This window comes from Hipposideros armiger, unplaced genomic scaffold (genome assembly GCF_001890085.2).
Source record: "Hipposideros armiger isolate ML-2016 unplaced genomic scaffold, ASM189008v1 scaffold_34, whole genome shotgun sequence".
Classification (NCBI taxonomy): Eukaryota; Metazoa; Chordata; class Mammalia; order Chiroptera; family Hipposideridae; genus Hipposideros; species Hipposideros armiger.
Window position 1 is genome coordinate 5,331,881 of NW_017731384.1, and position 18,633 is coordinate 5,350,513.

Here is an 18,633-nt window from a genome sequence, read left to right on the forward strand (position 1 = left end):
TCTAGGTTGTGGGGACCGGAAAGACGTCTCTAAGTGGGCAGTTTTGGAAGGACACCTGAAGGACGAGAAGGAGCCAGCTGACCACCTTCAGTGGGGTACAGCTGTTCTTGTCTAGTCACTTGTTAATTGAGACCTTAATCAGAAAATAATATTTTTGGATGAGCTGGGCACAGCACCCCCTGCCAGGAGAGTGAAGAAGAGGCATTTTCATATATGCAGATCAAGTGGTTTTCATATCACAAATTACAAGTAACCTAAACAGACCACTAACTCTGTTCCTGCCAAAAAGAAGGGCTGCAGATCAATTGTAGGTATCCAGGCTCATGGGTTTTGGCTGACCTCACCTACCTTTGAATGGATTCCCAGCTAATGAGAGAACAGAGTGCCATCTCATTTGGTTACCTGAAATGTACATTTTGCAATGACTTCAACCCGAGGGGTCACTGGTAAGTTACACTGCTCCTTACCAGGCATTCAATGCTTGCTTTATTGACTTTTTTTTTTCATACCTAAGGTGGGAATTTGGTTATAATCTATTTCAATATTTTTCCAGCCAACATTTCTTTTTTTTTCCCAGTCAACATTTTGCAGCCATGTTCCATGGCCTACGGCTTTGACTTACCATCGATTAACCATTGGCTTGCCTGTCCCAGGAGACCCAAAAGTATTGTCTGAGGAGAGCCCCGCCTGCACTCAGACCTCTGGGCCCCCTCCGGACAGAGGTCCGTGGCTTTGATTTCACTCACCCATCCGTGACCTTCACAAAGAGCCTTTTGTTCCTACCTCAGCTAATTGCCAAGACTGTGTCTCCCGTGCTGAATGACACCCCTGACAAGCGGCCCTCCAGGTGCTGCCTGGAGTCTCATCCTAAATGCACCGCCACTCAACGTCAATCAGAAGCTCTGCTGAAAAAGCAAGGTTGGTTGGGGACTGCCCTCAGGATGTGCCCGCCGCCCATTCCTCTGGAGCCTCGATGCTTTACATTCTCTCCTTAGATAAGACCAGCAGGCAGCCCTGAGTGCCAGGGCTGGGCAGTGCGGGGCCCGTGTGGACTGGGTTTTATGGACTTGTTCTGGGACGCGGTGCCCCTTATGCCGAGGAACACGCTAAGAGCCATCAACGGGGACCTCTTTGAAGGTGGAGGATGCTGGTCCTCACGCCACACTGTCCTATGAGGTGCAGGAGGGAAGGGGGGAGTCGTGCATGGAATTCCCAGGAATTACTGTGCCCTTCCTGGGCCACTGGCTGGTTTTTTACCCTACAGACATGACTGGTGGTTCCCTAAGCAGACCTAGCCCTCAGGTGAGCAGGTTTTCATGGCCGGCGTTCTGAGCTCTTCACGCTCGGCTCCGTCGGCCTTGTGTATCCTTATTTTCCCCTTGACCCATTTTTCTCAACTATTTTACATTTATGTATAGTAAGATATCATAATTACCTTTATGATGTATCTAAATGATTATCTAGCAGATAGTCTTTTATGTAAAAGATAAAAAAAGTGGTTGGTTTGTTTTTTTTTAATAACAAAAATGGTAATTGCATGACCTTTGTACTCAAACTGGACATGGCTGTAGTGAGCTGCATGCTGTGCTCTCAAAAGATGTGTCTGTGACCCAATCCTGGGAAGCTGGGAATGTGACCTGATTTGGAAAGAAAAGGCCTGCACAGCTGTAACTACGTTGAGGATCTTGAGATGAGGTTGTCTTCGATTATCCAGGTGGTCCCTAAATCCAATGACATGTGTCCTTATAGGAGAGAAACACAGAAGAGGAGAAGACACACAGAGATACAAGAGGAGATAATGTGACCAAGGAGGCAGAGATGAGAATGATGCACCCACAAGTCAAGGAACACTAGTGGCTGCTAAAAGTTGGAAGAGGCAAAGAAAGGATTTTCCCATAGTGCCCCTGGAGGGAGTGCTGCCCTGCTAACTCCTAGATTTCAGCTTTCAGTCTCCAGAATTGAGAGAGAATAAATGTACGTTGCTTTAAGTCACCAACAGTGGCCTAAACAGTGGCAATTTGTACAATAGCCCTAGGAAAAAAAAACACAGTGACGGAGTTCCTTCTCAGACCGTGCTCAGGTAATGCCAAGAGATCTGATGGCTTAAACACTTGACTTCCAGCTTCCTAGAAGTGTGACGTCTCAGGCACCTCGTTAATGCTGTGCAGCTCATAAAGGGTTCTCTGCTAAGGGGTCCAGGCTACTGATGCAGAACTGTTTACATCAAGGATGTAAAACCCATCCTTGATGGTGTATTTAATTTTCTGATAGCAAGTTATTCTAGTATCTCATTTTGTCGCCATTATAATAACATGATGATGATGACCGTAATAAACATAGAGCACCAACTTTCGCCTGTGTGCTGTGATGCCATTGAGCTGCACTGAGGGAGTTTTAACCATTTCAATAGGCAGTTCTCTGAGAGGTCTGGCCTCTGAGGCTCTCAGTACAAGGCAGCACTTGTGGCTCCTGCTGAGACAGCAGTAGCCTTATTTCAGTACCTGATTAATTCCTGCATATTGTTTTGGTAGCAGAGTATAAAAAATCCTGATACGTAGTTGGGATGGGAGGCATATTTTAACAGCTCACCTTGCAATCTCAGGATACTCCTCAATTGAACAGATAGAGGAGAAGCCATCTGTCTGCATAAGTGACCCATGGCAGGCTCAGCGTGCTACGATGTGCATAACTCAATTGACTGCACGTTTTCTCCTATTGCATCAAAATGACCTTAAAGGACTTTTTTTTTCAAGATGATAATTGAATCCATCATTTGCAGAACCCATGAAGTGCCTCCTAGAACCCTAGAAGTCCGTGAAGCACACTTGGCAAGTGTCCCATATTTTCACTCTGACAGACTTTGAACAAATCCTGGTTGAAGATGTGCAACGCTTGGAAAACAGGGCTTCAGGAGGCTTCAGGGACCACAGCTTCAGCCTCTAAATTTCAAAACAAGAAACGCAATCCTGAAGAAGGTAAGTGCTTTCCTTGGGATGAAAATACAGGCATCTTGGCTCCAAGTGGAATCTCTTTTCAGGGGAAAGAGACATGAGCCCATGAATGAGCTGGAGCCACCCTGATTCCTTCTTTAGGCTCCCATCAAGAGAGGGTGATTTAAGAGAAAGCCCAAATAAATAAAGATTCCTGTCTTCTTGGGAGGATTTCAATGGTTGGTATAAAAAAAATCGGCACATGTTACGAATTTGTTGTGAATGAATTTGTTTTTAAAACATCTTATTAAAACTCCAGGACAGTGGCTTTAGGAGTCAGAAACTGTAGCAGGCATAAGCTGAGAAACATCCTCGCATCACTCTGGTAACAGCCGTTCTTCGAGGACCCTTGCAGTCTGGGCACTCAGCCAGGTTTTGGGGGGAACTTCTCTTCCCCACACTGAGCCACATGGCCTGAATGGAGAGCTGTATGGAGAGCTTCCAATGATTCTGCCTCCCTAATGTCAATGATTGGTTGAGGAATAGGCATCCGCCTCAAAGCTGGGCCAATCACAGCCCTCTACAGCCTGGCTGTGTTCCCAGACCTGGCCAATCAGCATCTTTGCTGAGGGTCTTTCTTTTTTGGAAACTGGAGAAGCCCTTTAACTGCTGTGGTCCCAGGGCTGTTGGGATTTGAAACTGCAGGAGGGGATTAAGACACACATGAGAACCAAGGAGAGGGAGAGTAGAGACAGCTGTCCTTACTGAGGTTTGCTTCTTGAGCCTCTGCATCTCCTTTTCCTGCTTGCATTAGTTTGAGTTGGGTTTCTGTTGCTTGAAACCAAAGGATCCTGGTGAACGTAGGCAACACTTTGCAAAAATAATTAACTATTTCCTAAGAAAATAAACATATGCACAGGATGCAAAATTTGCATAAGCTTTAAGGGAACTATAGACCTCATTACTCGAACTCAATGGGGTCCAATAACTGTAATTAAAATACCCCTGCAATGAAACAATGGATAATAAGGGGATTGATTTGATTGTGGCATTGTGGTTGGTCAATCTGACTTTCTCTAGTATCTCTGGATGATCAGAGGAGCATAGAATATATAAATAAGCAGCTACTGGTTGGGCCTAATTTTTAATTAAGAGTGAAAAAACATGAGCTGAGCTGTGAGTACAGATAAATACACCTTCCCTCCAGCCACAGAAGAAAATGAGTGAGAAATATGAAAATCCCATTTGAAACTGATGAAATTGAGACCCTGGGGGTTATGTGAATTGGCCAGAAGAGACCATTTGTCCCTCCATTTTGGTTAGTATCATTGACAATATTTACTCACGACCTACAGAGCTCGACCCAGGTATTGGGAGCTGAAGGCAACCTTGCTACAGGAAAGCTGCACTTGACTTCCCCGGCGGGACAGCTTTCAGTTTCTTCTGCCAGCACCCGCGCTTTCCTAACCCATCAACCTCTCCCAAGTTTTCTAAAGCCCCATCTCTTCCCAGGCCACCTTGTTTCTTTTTTATGCTCCAGCTTTTTAGTCCACGTCCCCCTGTGCCAACACTCCTTAAGTTTCTCTTTCAGTCTCCACAGTTTGCTGAATTTTATTACAGGTTCTTGGCTTCTTAGGAACCGTAATCCTCCACCATTTTCTATTTCCTGTGGCTTCCCAAATGTATCTGGTCTGTTACTAGTGAATCCAATAAAACAGGCCCTTAAACTTTGCCTCCTGCTCAAGCCAAATTATGTTGGCTGTTGCCAGGGCTTGGCCTCCAAGGTCAGACTCCAGGGACTGAAAGTCCCGGATGCCAGCTCTCCAAGGCGCTCCAGCTCGGTTCTGTCCTGATTTCACATTTCAACCATAGGACACCCTGCCAAGTGACAGGCCACAAAAAGAACTAAGCCCTTTTTTTTTTTCTTTTTCCATACTATGGTTTTCATGTGGCTTATATGTGGGTGCCTGCCTATAATAACAGGTACACAGATGCTCTCAGGCCTCATAACTTCTCCTCCATGAACACTGCAGCTCTTGAGAATGGTATCCCCGCTCGGCTTCTAGCCATCTGCAAGCTTACTTCAGCAGAATGCACAGGCTCTCATCAGCCTCCAGCTTAATGAATAATCACAAGGAAAACACAGGTCAGCACCTGCCCACAGGCGGAGCAGGGATTGCTTTGGCTAAGTCAGGGTCTGTGCATTTCCTACTTTTCTTTAATGCAAGAAGTCTTGGCTGCACTTTCTTAGGGAGCACAGGAAGCTAAGGAAATTCCCTCTTTTTGGCAAATGACACCTCCTCAGCGTTTTTTTTTTTTTGTCTTTTTGGAAGTTGATTTTGTTTAGGCTACTGCAGTAGGGAGAATACCCCCCACTCCCTGCCGCCCCAATCCAAATTTCAGGAGGGTGGTTTTGCCTCAGACTTTTCTAGGGAGGAGTAGCCAAGTTATAGGGGAGGTGATTTGATTTTTATAGTTGGGATTGTTTTTGTTCAAGGCTTTCTTCGTAGGAGATAACAGGCTATTGACTCGCAGCCCCCAAATCCTGATGTTGTCTGTCCCCAATTATTTGCTGCACAGATATTAACTCTGGTCCTATGGGAAACCACGAAACAGATGTGTTGGCATGACCATGGGCACGCCAGGAGCAAGTGGCTACTCATTCTCACATGAGGCTCCGGACAACTGCCTCAGTGAAGCTGGACAGTGCATGGTCATAAGAAGTAATATGGTATTAAATGGAGAGGATGCATCTCGTCAGGGAGGGATCAGGGTGGGTGGAGGTAGTCGGAACCGCCTTTCCAGAACAGTGAGGACCTGTGGACATGAAAGGATGCACAGTAGTGGAGCTGCTGGTTAGGGCACGGCTTCTGGAGCCAGACCCTCTGGGTACAAAGACTGCCTGTAGTTTGCTTGCTGCCTGACTTTAGAAGGCAGGTTATATAAGCCCCTCATCCCCAGTGTCCTCTATAAAATGAAGTAAACAGCAGTCCTGTATTGTTTTCTATTGGCGTGGGACAAATTGCCACAAACCAAGTGGCTTCAAACAACCCCCATTTATAAGCGCACAGAGGTGTAGGTCAGAAGTCAGGTTTGGTGTGCCTGCTTTCTCTGCGCGGGGCTGAAGGTTGAAGTGAAATTGTTGGTGAGGTTGAGTTCTTGGCAGGAGGCTCTGGGGAAAAAAATCCGTTCCCAAGCTTATTGTTGTTGTTGGCAGAATTCATTTCCTGAGGTTGTAGGACTGAGGTCCTCGTTTCCTTGCTGGCTGTCAGCTGGGGGCCAAGCTTAGCTCCTAAGGGTTGCTCCCCTCCCCTGCCACGTGGCCCCCTCCATCTTTGAGTCGGCACATCCTTATGGTACTTTGAATCTTTGACTTTTTCTTATTCAGTCAGCTGAAGAAAACTCTCTGCTTTAAAAGGGCTCATGTGACTAGATCAAGCACACCGGGATAATCTCCCTATGCCAATGTCAACTACCCTTTCTGGCAGTGCCTGGACCAGCATTTGATTGAGTGCTCAGGAGAAGGTGTGTGTAAGCCAGGGCTGGGAATCTAGAGGGCCATCTTGGAATTCTGTCTACCACATGCACCTACCTCTAGGGAAGTTGTGAGGCCTGAGTTAACAAGTGTGGGTCAAGTTCTTGGCATATATTCAACATGTTTCATTTGGGTAGAGACTTGGATGCAAAGAATTGGCCAGTTGAGTCCCCAGGCTTGATGAGAACTTGGTTGGGGTGAAAGGAGAGTGTTAGGGGTTGGGAACAATGGAACAATTGAAGAACATCCTCCACTCCTTGGCTAAGGTGTTTCATTTTGATATATTTGGAAACAGGAAGTGCCTGTCCTACTTGGATGAACAACACTGGTATCCTCCCTGGTTTTGCTGTGGTAATGGCAGTGAAGGTGGGGCTTTGGAATGAGGGAGAAGGAGCCTGAAAATGACCTCTGGATTAGCCCTCTCAGAAACCATCTGCTCAGAGCTCCTGATTTTCAGAAAAGCGAAGAGGTTTCCTCCAGCTATAAATCCAGGGATGCAGAAACCACCAAAATATTGTATTGTCGGAAAAGTCATGACACATTTTTGCAATGAAAAACATAGAAAAATACATCATGGCTTCTCCGACAGCCCAATACTAGCTTTTCCCAAACCAGCCAAGCAAAGCTCTAATTGGGAGAAATGGGCAATGGAAGTCAGGGTTCTCACTCCCTCCACTAACCACACACAGGTTGTGGTTGAGGTCTATCCCAAATCCAAGGTCATTCCCTCTCTCAACCTGGCATCATTGACGGAAGAATCAGACAACGGGCCAAGGCCCCGGTGACTCTAGGGAAAGGCAAATGGCCACCACCCATGAGTAAGAACTTGAACTTGAACCCATGCTCTGTGGGTTGAACTGTCTGTCTCCTATAAATCTATGTTCCAAACTGTCTGGGCCAGCATGAGACAAGCAGGAAAGATAAACAAGTGGGGGTGAGAATAAAGAGATTGTATTTTTCATTCCACAGATGCCATGGTGGGAAGAAGCTTTTCTTTCAAAAGCCCCTAGACTTGACACATCTCACTTCCAGCTGAGTTCTTTTTCCTGTCTCCTGGCTCTTTCTCACCCTTCTCTTATATCCGCCTCAGCTTCTGGATCTTCTCAAAGCTTCCCCAGAAAACCACGGGCTAATTTATTCCCCTTGAGCAACTGTCATGTTTGAAAAGCTGCCCATGGTCTTCACCGTGATTTTCAGAGACTCACAACTGGACTTGCTTTCAGTGACAGCAAGGAGGTAGGAGGAGAGGAGAAGATAGGAGCTTCCAATCGTGGGACACGCACACACGTCTGAAAAATGCTGGATCTATAATTGCTGGACAATATAACCATCCTGATACCCGAGGAAGACGTCAAGAAAGAAAAGCAGAGAGTAGAAAACCCATATTTGTGTTGTAGCTACTGGAGTTTCTACACAAGGGAGGCATGACCTGATATGACCTTCACTGTCAAGGATCCAGAAGAACCAACCAAAGATATGTGGGGCAAAAGGCCAGGCCAGGCTGACCGGTTTTGACATGTCAAAAGATGCATGTTGTCTGGCCTGGGCAGCTTGTGGGCAGGGAAGAAACATGAAACGCAGTCTCTAAGTTGCAAGGATAGCAATAACATCAACAGTGAGTTACCTGTGCTCCAGGTAAGCCTTGCCTCCCATCATTACTTTGAAAGAAAGAGGCTTCCTCTGGCTTATTGGTTTCTGGTCTGAAACAGTGAAGACTGCATTTCCTGTGCTTTCTCCTCTTCACTATTCAAGACAGGTGCCAAATATGTCATTGTGCCTGACGGAGCCTGGCGTTGGCTCACTCCCTGTGATCATGGCCGACCACCTGACAGAAACACTTTCCCTGATTACATTTTTAACCTGGTCTGTGCCACACTTAGTTACATTTTGAGGGGGAACGCTGAGGAAGGGAGGGAAGAACAGCGGGGTGAGGAGGTTTGCAGAAAGCGTGAGTGTCGGCATGGGGCTAGAACATCCTGCACATGACACGTTTTTTGCATTTCAACTTCACTAAATATTGACATCCAGTTAACAAATATTGATTGAGAAGCTGAACCATTCAAAACAGTGTTTAAGCTCCATGTTCCACAGTGTGAAATCAAAAAAGAATGTCACGGGGAAAACAGATGGGCCATTACCTATCTCCTATTGATAATGAGCCCATGTTATAGAAAGATGATTTCCGGCTTCATACCATTACTGATTAGTGTAATAGTAAAAATAAATCACTCACTCAGACTAATGGTCTCTTCTGGGCAAGTGGTGAATAATGCTGACATGGCTTCTTTTATTACCTGCACCTCTCCTGGTCTGGCAGATGGTTTGCTGATACGATGGTTTTGGGTAGCAGTTAATGCTAGGCAATTGTTGGCATGGTAGCATCCACATATGTCTATAAATCTCTGGTTTTTAAGTGTTGGCTGGGCTGCAGCTACAAATGAGGGTTTATCTGTGTGACAGATAGCTATTTGCAAGGCTGTTCACCATTTCTTCCTTTGCTGTCCGTTCTAATTGTTTGTCTGAGAGCTGGAACCTTCCCTGGCCCTGCACGTGGCAGCAGGCATGTGGCTTCAGCAGTGCTTCCACATGTCCTCCTATTCGTCAGGGCACTCTCTCCCCTAAGGTAATGAGCAACTCTCTCTCACAATAGAGCTCTGAGCATGACTCAGATTCTCACTGGTTAATGAGGCTTCCATGTTCCATTTGTAACCCTGAGGTATGTAATGATGCATATGTTTACTAATATTGCACTGACGTTTGCAATACAGTTTGGGTGCAGGTAGGGTGTTCTCAGCCTCTGAAGTCCAGTTTCAACTAGGCCCCGCTGCAGCTGACCATCTTGCTACGGCCCACAAATCTCACTTGCAATCTCATGTAGTAGAAGGACGTGATGACTAAATATCACAACTGTCATATTCAACTAACCACATAAAACTGCTCAGTTCCCTCTGAATACAGCAAGGTCACCAGGCCCCATTGATCTGCTGTTAAATGACCAAGAACATTTCTGGTCAGTAAATGTGTCTTAGTGACACATAGTGGTGTAGAAACCGACCTCAACATCGATTGTAGCACAGATTGGTGAGAAAGATTTTTGCTTTTCTGCTCAAATATTCCCCTGGAACTTCCTTCAGAACCAAAGTGTCATAGGGAAGTTTAAGGTCACAGCAACATGATTCAGTGAATACTCATCTACGTTTACAAAAGCAAGTAACGTTGCCCACAGCCCCTCATTCTTAAATCTGCAGGTAATTTTCTAAGGGCAAAATTTCTTAAGTTAATTGATCCAGACTCCCGTTGCTATCGATGCAATAAAGGTAATACTGAAAATGACAGCGTTTGAGAAGCAACCACAAACTGCCTTTTTATGGCATACAATTAGCGAAGGAATTGAGAACCATTTTTTTTTCTAATGTAAAATCATCAGCCCTAAAGTGGCAACTGAAATTCACCACAGTGATCCCATAACTCTCAGCCTCTCTTTTCACTTTCTGAAGCTTACCCCCACCCGCTCCTGCACCCACGGCCTGTCTCAGCACTCCAGAATAATGAGCAAACAGTTAAGGCCAGCACCGCGTTTCTACAGAGATGTATCGGTCTCCTCATCCTCTGGAGGGACCATAAAACCACCCGATGACATCTCATTTTGAAGCCTCTTGTATTAAGAAAACTGAACTCTGGATGTGAGGGATATTTGGACAAATGTGTACTTCAAGACAGAGTCCTAACTCATATGACAGCTTTCTGCCATTAGCTGGGGATCTCAGCATTGATGACTCCATCTTCTTCAACAGCCCCCCACCCCGTCCCCGCCCCCCTTTTACAAAAATATCCTCCTTATTTTTATCCTAAATATGTTTGACATCCCCCCCATCCCCACCCCGTACACTTTGCTTTGGGTTTAAAAAACTCTCAGGTAGACTTTTATCTCCTCTATGAAAGCATAAAGCGGCAGGTCTAAGGCAACCCATGACCAGGATAGTAAAACTGCCTTCAGGTTATAAACACGCACCTGAGAGGGACAAGCCACGTTTTAATTAAAACAGAGCCATGACTTATCCGGGAGCTGACTGTTTACTTTCTGCCCCAGCTGACCTCTCCTGATGTTTGGGCAGATGAGTAAGGAGAGGGAAAAGAGCTGGATTTTCAGGGAGACGCCTTGCTTCCTGGAAGGCTCTCAGATCTGCCCAACGAGCAGAGGTTAAGCGCTGAATTCGAACCAGGTTTGCAAGTGCTCTGTTTGGAAGCCCGATTCTGGAAAACCGAAGTCCAGCAGCGACTTTCCACATCAGGGCAAAGGAGAAAGAGGGCGGAAACGGTCCAGGGGAGAGGAGTCTGGCTAAGGAGTGATCTAGTCAAGAGAGTAAGGCTGGGAGCATTTCTTGCCTGTGCTGCTGAATAGGAGAAACTTTTTTTTTTGCACTGAGATCTACTCGGGGCTGAACTCTGAGGTCCGCAACAGCCGGCGGGGCCTTGGTGGGGGGACACGCCCGGACCTCAGGGCCAGGGCTTGAGCGCTTGGGCTCCGCCGCAGCAGGCCAGGGCCGGGGGAGGGGTGGTGGCGGCCGGGCAGCGGGAAGCCGGGGCCGGCGCGCGCGCTCTCCCGCCGGACCCGCGGGGTCCTCACCTGTTCCAGCGGGCCACCTTCCTCCGGTAATACCGCAGCGCCTCCTGGCTGGCCAGCAGCGAGTCTTCCGGCCCGAGGAGAGGCGGCTCCTCCGGGACGTTGTACAGCGGGTGGGCGAAGAGGGCCTGCAGCTTGGAGCCAGGGCCACCGCGGCCGCTAAGGTCCCGCTCGGCTCCCGGCCGGGCTCGGGAAAAGTTGTGCGCGGCCGCGTGGGGGTCCGAGGCGGCTGCGGCGGGGGCCGGGGCCGGGGAGGAGGCGCGGCGGGCGCACGGGCAGCCCGGCGGGCGCTCCCGGGACCGCAGCTGGCGCTGCACCTGGGGCCAAAGGTGGAAGTAGAGGTCGGCGGAGAGCAGCGCGCCCAGGAGCAGCAGGGTCAGCAGGCGGTCCCGGCGCAGCCCGGGCATGGCCCCGCCGCGCGCGCGGGAGGACGCTAGGCGCAGAGGGCCGCCTGCGGGCCGGCGGGCCGGCTGGGGCCGGAGTCCTCACCGCGCCGGATAGCTCCGCTTTGGAAGGGGTGTCGCCCTTGAACTTGGGGACCGGGTACAGGGAGCGCAGGGGCTCGCAGTGTTGGCGGACGTTCCTTCTCCGCGCGGAGTGGAGACCAGGGAATGGTGTCTCCCGGGCACGCTGGTTCTCGCTCGTTTTCTCCCCGCGCGCGCCCGCCCGCCCGGGAGACCGTGGCAGGTGAAGGGCCGGGGGGCTCGGGTGTAGCTGTCCCCGCGGGCGGACGGGCGGTGGGGCGCTGGACGACGCCGGGCAGGAGCGCAGGGCGCGGGCGGCGGAGCTCGCCTCTGGGAGGAGCAAGGCGGCCGCGGAGCCCGGGGCGTCTCTCCAGAGGATGCTGTCGCTGGGCCGCTGCTGCGACTGTTCACTCGGTTCCTTCGGCGGGCGGCGGGGACGCCCGTGCCCCCGGCTCCTCCCGGCGAGCTGGACTGCGCGCCTGACTCCAAGAGGCAGAGGTAGCGCCGGCCTCCTCCGCCTGGCCGGGCGCCCGCGCCTCCGCCCACTCGCAGCTGGCACCTGCCTCTGGCGCAGCTCGCCAGCCAACTCCGAGCCCTCTGCGGGCTCTGCCCTTCCACCTTGTCACCCAACCGCTTCGCGCGCCCATCCCCCCTCGCCCCAGGCCTCCCACTTCCCCTGCTCAGAGTTCAGTCCAGACTTTTAGGGGGAAACGAGCGGTGTGTGTGTGTGTGTGTGTGTATGAGAAACCTTTTATTTTCATTTCTGCTTTTCAGAAAAAAAGCTCCCTGAAAGCCCTTCCCCTGTAGATCGTCCAGATGTGTGTGTGCGTGCGTGTGTGTGTGTGTGTGTGTGTGTTTTGTCATTTTTCTCTTCTTTTCTTCCCACGAAGCACATACCAGACCCATAACAATGATGTGTCATGTGCCTGGCACGTAATAGGGGCTCAGGAAACACTTAGTGAATGAAAAAGCTTGACCTTTAAAAATAAGGCACCAGTTTTACCTAGAATCTTGGTGATTTCCTGTTTGGATGGAGTTTGATTCCAACTGGGCCTGTGCTTTACAAAAAGGAAATTTTTCTTGCACCCGAGGTTGGAGGGGCCCCCTGATGACCCCACTCTGAACTTTTGCATTTAGCTTGGCGTGAAAGTAGTCCACCCAAATGAGTCACGGGCCTACCGCAGGTTAGGCTTTCTCCTGATAATCCCGTGAGGTCATTATACTCCCCACCCCATTTTCCTTTTGAAGAAGAGGGAGGGGGAGGTGTGACCCCAGCCTTGAACTCCTGGCTCCTCTATTTAATGACCTGGTAGCAGAGTGAAGGTCAAATCCGACTGGGGAGGCACCCTGCGCTCCTGAATGTTCTGGAAAATGCAGTTTTGCCTGAGCTGCCTGCCCAGGCAGCAAACCTTCCCATGTATGTTAAACCTATTCTTTAACCACCTTCTTGATTGGTGGGTTCAGACCAGAGTTCTTCCCACCTGTGGTTCAGTGGGAGATTCTCCTGACCTTTGCCAGCCCCTCAGCTGTAAAGGAAGATAACAACAGAACTTACTCCATACGGTTATTGCGTGGCTTACATGAGTTAAAGTATATAACTTGCTTAGAACAGCTCCCAGCACTGTCTGAAATACGTATTTGCTAGAAATAGGATCACTTCTTGGTTCCTGTAGTATACTAGGGAAGGTTAGAGGCTGTTAATGAGTGGGACCAAGATAGAAAAGCATGAAAAAGGAAGATATCAGAAAGGGACCCTTTTTAGGAGCACATGGTGGTCTGCACTCACATCCAAGTGTAAGCCCAAGATGCTACTATTCCCAGCTGCTTCACTCAGCTGCTTTTGGTGTTGGGCATTTTTAAGGTTTCTTGAACCACCTCCTTTTTTTTTTTTTACCGGGAATTAAAGTTTAATTGGTCTCCAGTTTCTGAGAAATTTTTCAGCTTCTGACATGTCATGGCTAGTGGGTGAAGAAGTCAGGCATTGAACGGTGCTTCTCTGCAATAAATACGGGGCAAACTGGTTTGTGTTTTTCTGGGCTGGCGAAGGACATGGACATGAAGCCATCACAGGTCTTGTAGCTTTAATTCTCCCCCAGCCCTGGGGTCATGCTCCCTGAGCGGACTCTTTTGTCTGGCCTTAATTCAGGGAACAAGATTCCTAACTTCGCCTGGAGATTATCTAAACACATTTCCCTGCCCTGGAAAGGTCAAGGGCAAAACTGTATGTGGAAGTCAAATATTAAGTGTGAATGAGACTGGGGTGGGAGAGTGGCAATCCTAGAGGCAGAATTGGCAGTCAGATGCCACTCTCCTTAAAGTCTGTCTAAAACTCTCCTGTTCCTTCCCAGAAACGAGCCTTTCCTTTCTGCTCCTGCACTTGACCCCTGGCTTTCCCGCCAGTCTCATATATGTCCCCTCCACTCACGCCCAAGTTATCCCCGACTGCTGTGTACTAGGACCCATCGTTCTGTTTCAAGCCTCTCATTGCAAATCCATATCCCCTTTCCTTTTCTCCTGCTCTTGAATGGACCCAGGGCCTCATCATTTCTTTCTCAGACTCTTACAAACAGGCTGCTATCTGGACTCTCTGCTTCCAGCCTGGCCCCATTTCAGCGCCCACCTTGTGTTTCGATCTAATCAAAACTCTCGCCGGAGTTCGCTTGGTAGCATGCGGATGCAACCATGATGTTCTCATGGTTGAAAAGCCTCCAGAACATCTCATTGCCTCTGCATTAGGTAACCTGTGATGTGACTCTTCATGGTTTGGCTTCTGTCTCCTTTTCCAGCCTCGTCTCCTGCCTCTTCTTGATATGACCCCAGTTTTCACCCCTTAACACTTTATGTAGCTCCCTAGGTGTTTCATGTGCTCACCAACATGCCTTTAGTCAAAAGCTCTGTCCTGTTTCCCCACCTGGGGAATATCCATGGTGTACCCAAGCTTTGGCCACTTGTCCCATTTTCTCTGATGTTTGCCTTCATGCCCGTTAATCTCAGTGCTGTGTGCTCTCACGTATTCTCACGGCTGTTTGCATGTACTCTTATTAGAGCATTGGCTGTGTTGTGTATATTGGTTTGTGTGCATTATGGATTGATTTATGTCCCCCCATAATTTATTTATATGTTGAAGGCCTACCCCTCAGTACCTCAGAATGTGACCTTATTTGGAAATAGGGCCGTTGCAGATGTAATTAGTTAAGATGAGGTCATCCTGGAATAGAGTGGGCCCTCGATCAAATGTGACTGGTGTCCTTATAAAAAGGGAAAATTTGGACACCGACAAATGCACGCAGGAGGAACACCATGTGAGCATGAAGGCAGAAACCAGGGTGATGCTTCTACAAGCCAAGGAACGCGAAAGATTGCCAGCAAACCGCCAGAAGCTAGGTAAGAGGCACGCAACAGATTGTCCCACAGAGCCCTCAGAAGAGACCACCTTGCCGGCATCTTGATCTTAGACTTCCGGCCTTGAGAACTGTGAGACAGTACGTTTCTGTTGTTTAAGCCACCCAGTTTATGGTAGGTACTTTGTTACAGCAGCCCTTGTAATCGAATACAGTACACATGTGTGTCTTCCTCACTGGAGCATGACCTCTTAAGCATGGAGGGAAAGTGTTACTTATCTATGGACATGGAGCTCTGAGAGCAGAGGCAATCAAGAAATTTTAGCTGTGTAGGGGCTGGCCGAGTGGCTCAGTTGGTTAAGAGCTCGCTCAAGAGTTTGAGCTCTGAGCAACAGCGGTTCGAGTCCAGCCCAAGCTGAGCAGCCACTGAGCTGCCAACAGGTAGCAGGATGGCTCAGCTAAAAAAAAAAAAAAAAAGAAATTTTAGCTGCGTAAATGAAGAGAAACCATTGAGGGCAGGGGTCTAAGGCATCTCGGCAACCATAGCGTCTTACATAGGACTTTGTACACAGTAGTGGCTTAATTATTGGTTACAATCAAATTACATAGTTTGGGACCCTATAGGAGACACAGAAGCGATATAAAACATGGCTCCTGCCTTCCGGCATCTTTTATGATTATTAGAGAAACGAAGCCTGTCTATAAGACAATTCAGAAAAAGTACCAGGCAGCACACTGAGCGGATTAGGGAATTTGTGCCACTGCAGGCTTTCAGAGGAGAAATGCAAAGGCCGCTGTGTTTCCTTTCAGCCCAACTAAATATCAAGCTCTCTACTTCCAGGAATTAAATCATGAAAACAGCAGAATCAACATTTAAACCCAACAGTTCCTCAATCTGTGAAGGTTGTACTCTATTTTTATCTTGCATATGTTCACATGTTGTTTAAAACACGACTAGTTTCTCGTTTGTGGGGTTGGTTTTCTACACTGGACTGTACGTAACTCCATGTGTACAAGGCCACCATGCGTTTCCCTTCCTTTTCCGGCTTTCCTAGGACATTGTACATAGCAAGGCATAAGGTACACCTGAGAACAACAAAGTCCTGTAGGATAAAGGGTGTTTGTATATGTGGGTCTATGTGTACTCATGTGTGGGGGTGGGGGTGGGGGTGGTTTTAAAAGAGTATTTAAAATAAAAATCACACCCCAGATAAATGTTAACTATTATATTTCGTTAGATTACCTAAACCTTAGGAATCTTAATAGACCTGTGGAAAGAGCGGTAGGTAAAAGAGCTGTGCTAACTGCAGACATCCATGTCCCTCAGGGCTTTTGTCACTGTATGGATGTGTGTGAGGGCAGTGTTACCTTTACCTGCTGGTTTCCTCAGCAATCAGTGAGGAGGGGGGCAATTAGATGGCAGATCCAGATCAGAGTGAGGTTAAGAAACCTGATACGGATTTGGTGTTGTACCCAACCTCTTCTCTTATTCTGAGCTAGAAAGTCCAGAATTTTCTATTCATGACCAAAACATAATGCCTCAACATGGCCAGAGGTTTCTCAAAGTGTCTCCGGTGGATCTGAATTACTGGGGATGTTCATAAAAATGCAAATTCCAGTGTCACACCCTAGATCTAGTGAACCAGAATCTTTGGAAGTGGAGCCAGGAATGTGCAATTTCAATAAGCTGATTCTCATAAGCTTGTGAGATTCTGCACACCCTGAAATCCAATTGGGATACACATGGAAGTTTGGGAATCACTGGTTGAGAGTACAGTGCTAAAGAGAACAGTCATAGATTTGATTACAAGTTGTCTAGCGAGGATCCACTGTCCAGTTCTGTCTAACTTGTGCCATAAGGTGACAATGGTGCTAGAGAGAGAATGTGTGTTTGGCCCAGCACAATCCATCACTGTTAGTGGGAACAACCAAGCAAGCAAGCAAGCAACCAACCAACAGACAACCCCAGTGCCCATTCTTTACAAATGGTGGGTATGTAATGTGATCTTGCTGTAAAAAGCCATGGTTCTACTTATTAGTAAATTTCCTTTGGGAAACTGAATTAATTACCTTCTTTGGGCCTCAGTTTCCTCATCTGAAACATGAATCCCAGAAATAAATGATCCCCTTTCATTTCTAAAAAAAAAAATTTGTAATTTTTTTATTATACGAGCACATAATAATCCAGCTTTTTTTTGCCCAAGTTTAGTTCCAGTGCAACTCAAATAATTGAAATTGTGTAGGAAAAGAGTAAGAACACTAAACTGGGAGTCAGGAAGGGTGGACTTTGGTCCTGGCTCAGTCATCAACTAGCTCAATGACATGGGGGCAAATTATTCAAGAGTTCTGGGCTTCATTTTCTTCCCACGTAAAATGAGTATCTTATGTTAGGCAATTTCAAAGTTCCCTTCCAGAATGAATTTCCTTCAGGAATAACGATGAAATATGAATGAAAACTAAGAGATTCATTGCCAGCAATGAAGGATAGGAATATTTATATATAATGTGTGTGTGTGTGTGTGTGTGTGTGTGTGTGTGTGTGTAGCAGTATGACAATTTTTAGATAAACCTCAAAACTGGCAAAGTAATTATTGATATTATTTACAGATAAATATATATGTAGTAAAATTATAAAAACATGCGGGAGAATGATGAACACCAAATTCAGCATAGTGGCTGGTTATGAGATTCAAGCGAGAAAAATGGGACTATTGAAGATTCGACGTGGGACTTCAATAGTATCTGTAATGAATTATTTCTTAGGAAAAAAAGATCTGAAGGCTATATTATAAAATGCTAAGATCTGACAAAGCTGGGTGGTAAGTATGTGGATGTTGGTCTTATGATTCTGCCTACTTTTATGTATCCTTATAATATTTCATTAAAAACTTGACTTGATTTATCTTGTGACCTTATCTCCTGCATTGTTCTATCTTCTTAAAGGGACAGTTGAACTAAAGGGTTGAGCTTTGATGTTAAGTTTAAGTGGGTTAGTGAAGGTCAACAGTCAAGAAATTTGCACCATTTCTTTTTAAAGGAGATACGTGGTAGAGGGCAAAGAATATGCGTGAGAATAATCTTGACTTAAATGAGCCCTATTTATAGTTTGAATGGGGAGAAGTGCATGCCCTCGTGCATAGCTGCTTTCAGACCATGTAGTTCTTCTAAGCAGCATCCTTGTGCATGTCGTATGAGCTTTACATACCAGACTAACAACAGACGTGTTTTCTCTGTTTCAGTTTTTACTACCTTGGCATCACATCTATTTTAAGAAGGTGCGAGGTTGGGATCTGGGAGGACTTTAGAAAGTCATGTCTTCACATTTTTTAACTGTTGTCTAGCAACTCCTAATCCACTATATAAATTCATTGCTGACGGGTGAGACAAACATTAAACAAATGTTACACAAATAAATATTTTGAACTGGCTCAAAGTTCAGTCTCAGAACATCAATACAGCTAAAATAAATAGAAATGACTCCAGGAAGCTTGGAAAATTAACATAGGTCTTGATACAATAACTTTTGAAGGGGCGGAGAAGTGAGAATTACATTAGTGAGGTATACGATGACTCGATACCTTTCTAATCATCCTTAATGCGTTTCTCTCTCTTCACAAAGTCCACCTCCCTTTCTTCCGCTCCACTTCCCACCCCCACAACTCCACCCCGCCTTGCTGTTTTCATCTGTTTATTCCATCAGCCCCAGCCCTGTCCTATGTAGGGCAATCTGCCCTGTTCC

At 47.1% G+C, this 18,633-nt stretch overlaps 1 protein-coding gene across 1 annotated transcript in view; it reads right to left on the reverse strand.

Annotated features, from left to right (window-relative positions):
• Nucleotides 1–11,513, reverse strand: part of FAM20A (FAM20A golgi associated secretory pathway pseudokinase) — a 46,014-nt gene extending 34,501 nt beyond the window's left edge. Inside the window, exon 1 of the mRNA XM_019637746.1 lies at nt 11,093–11,513. Within this exon, the coding sequence (XP_019493291.1) occupies nt 11,093–11,496 (404 nt within the window). The 5' untranslated portion in view covers nt 11,497–11,513. The remainder of the gene's footprint in view (nt 1–11,092) is intronic.
• Nucleotides 11,514–18,633: the final 7,120 nt, after the last annotated feature.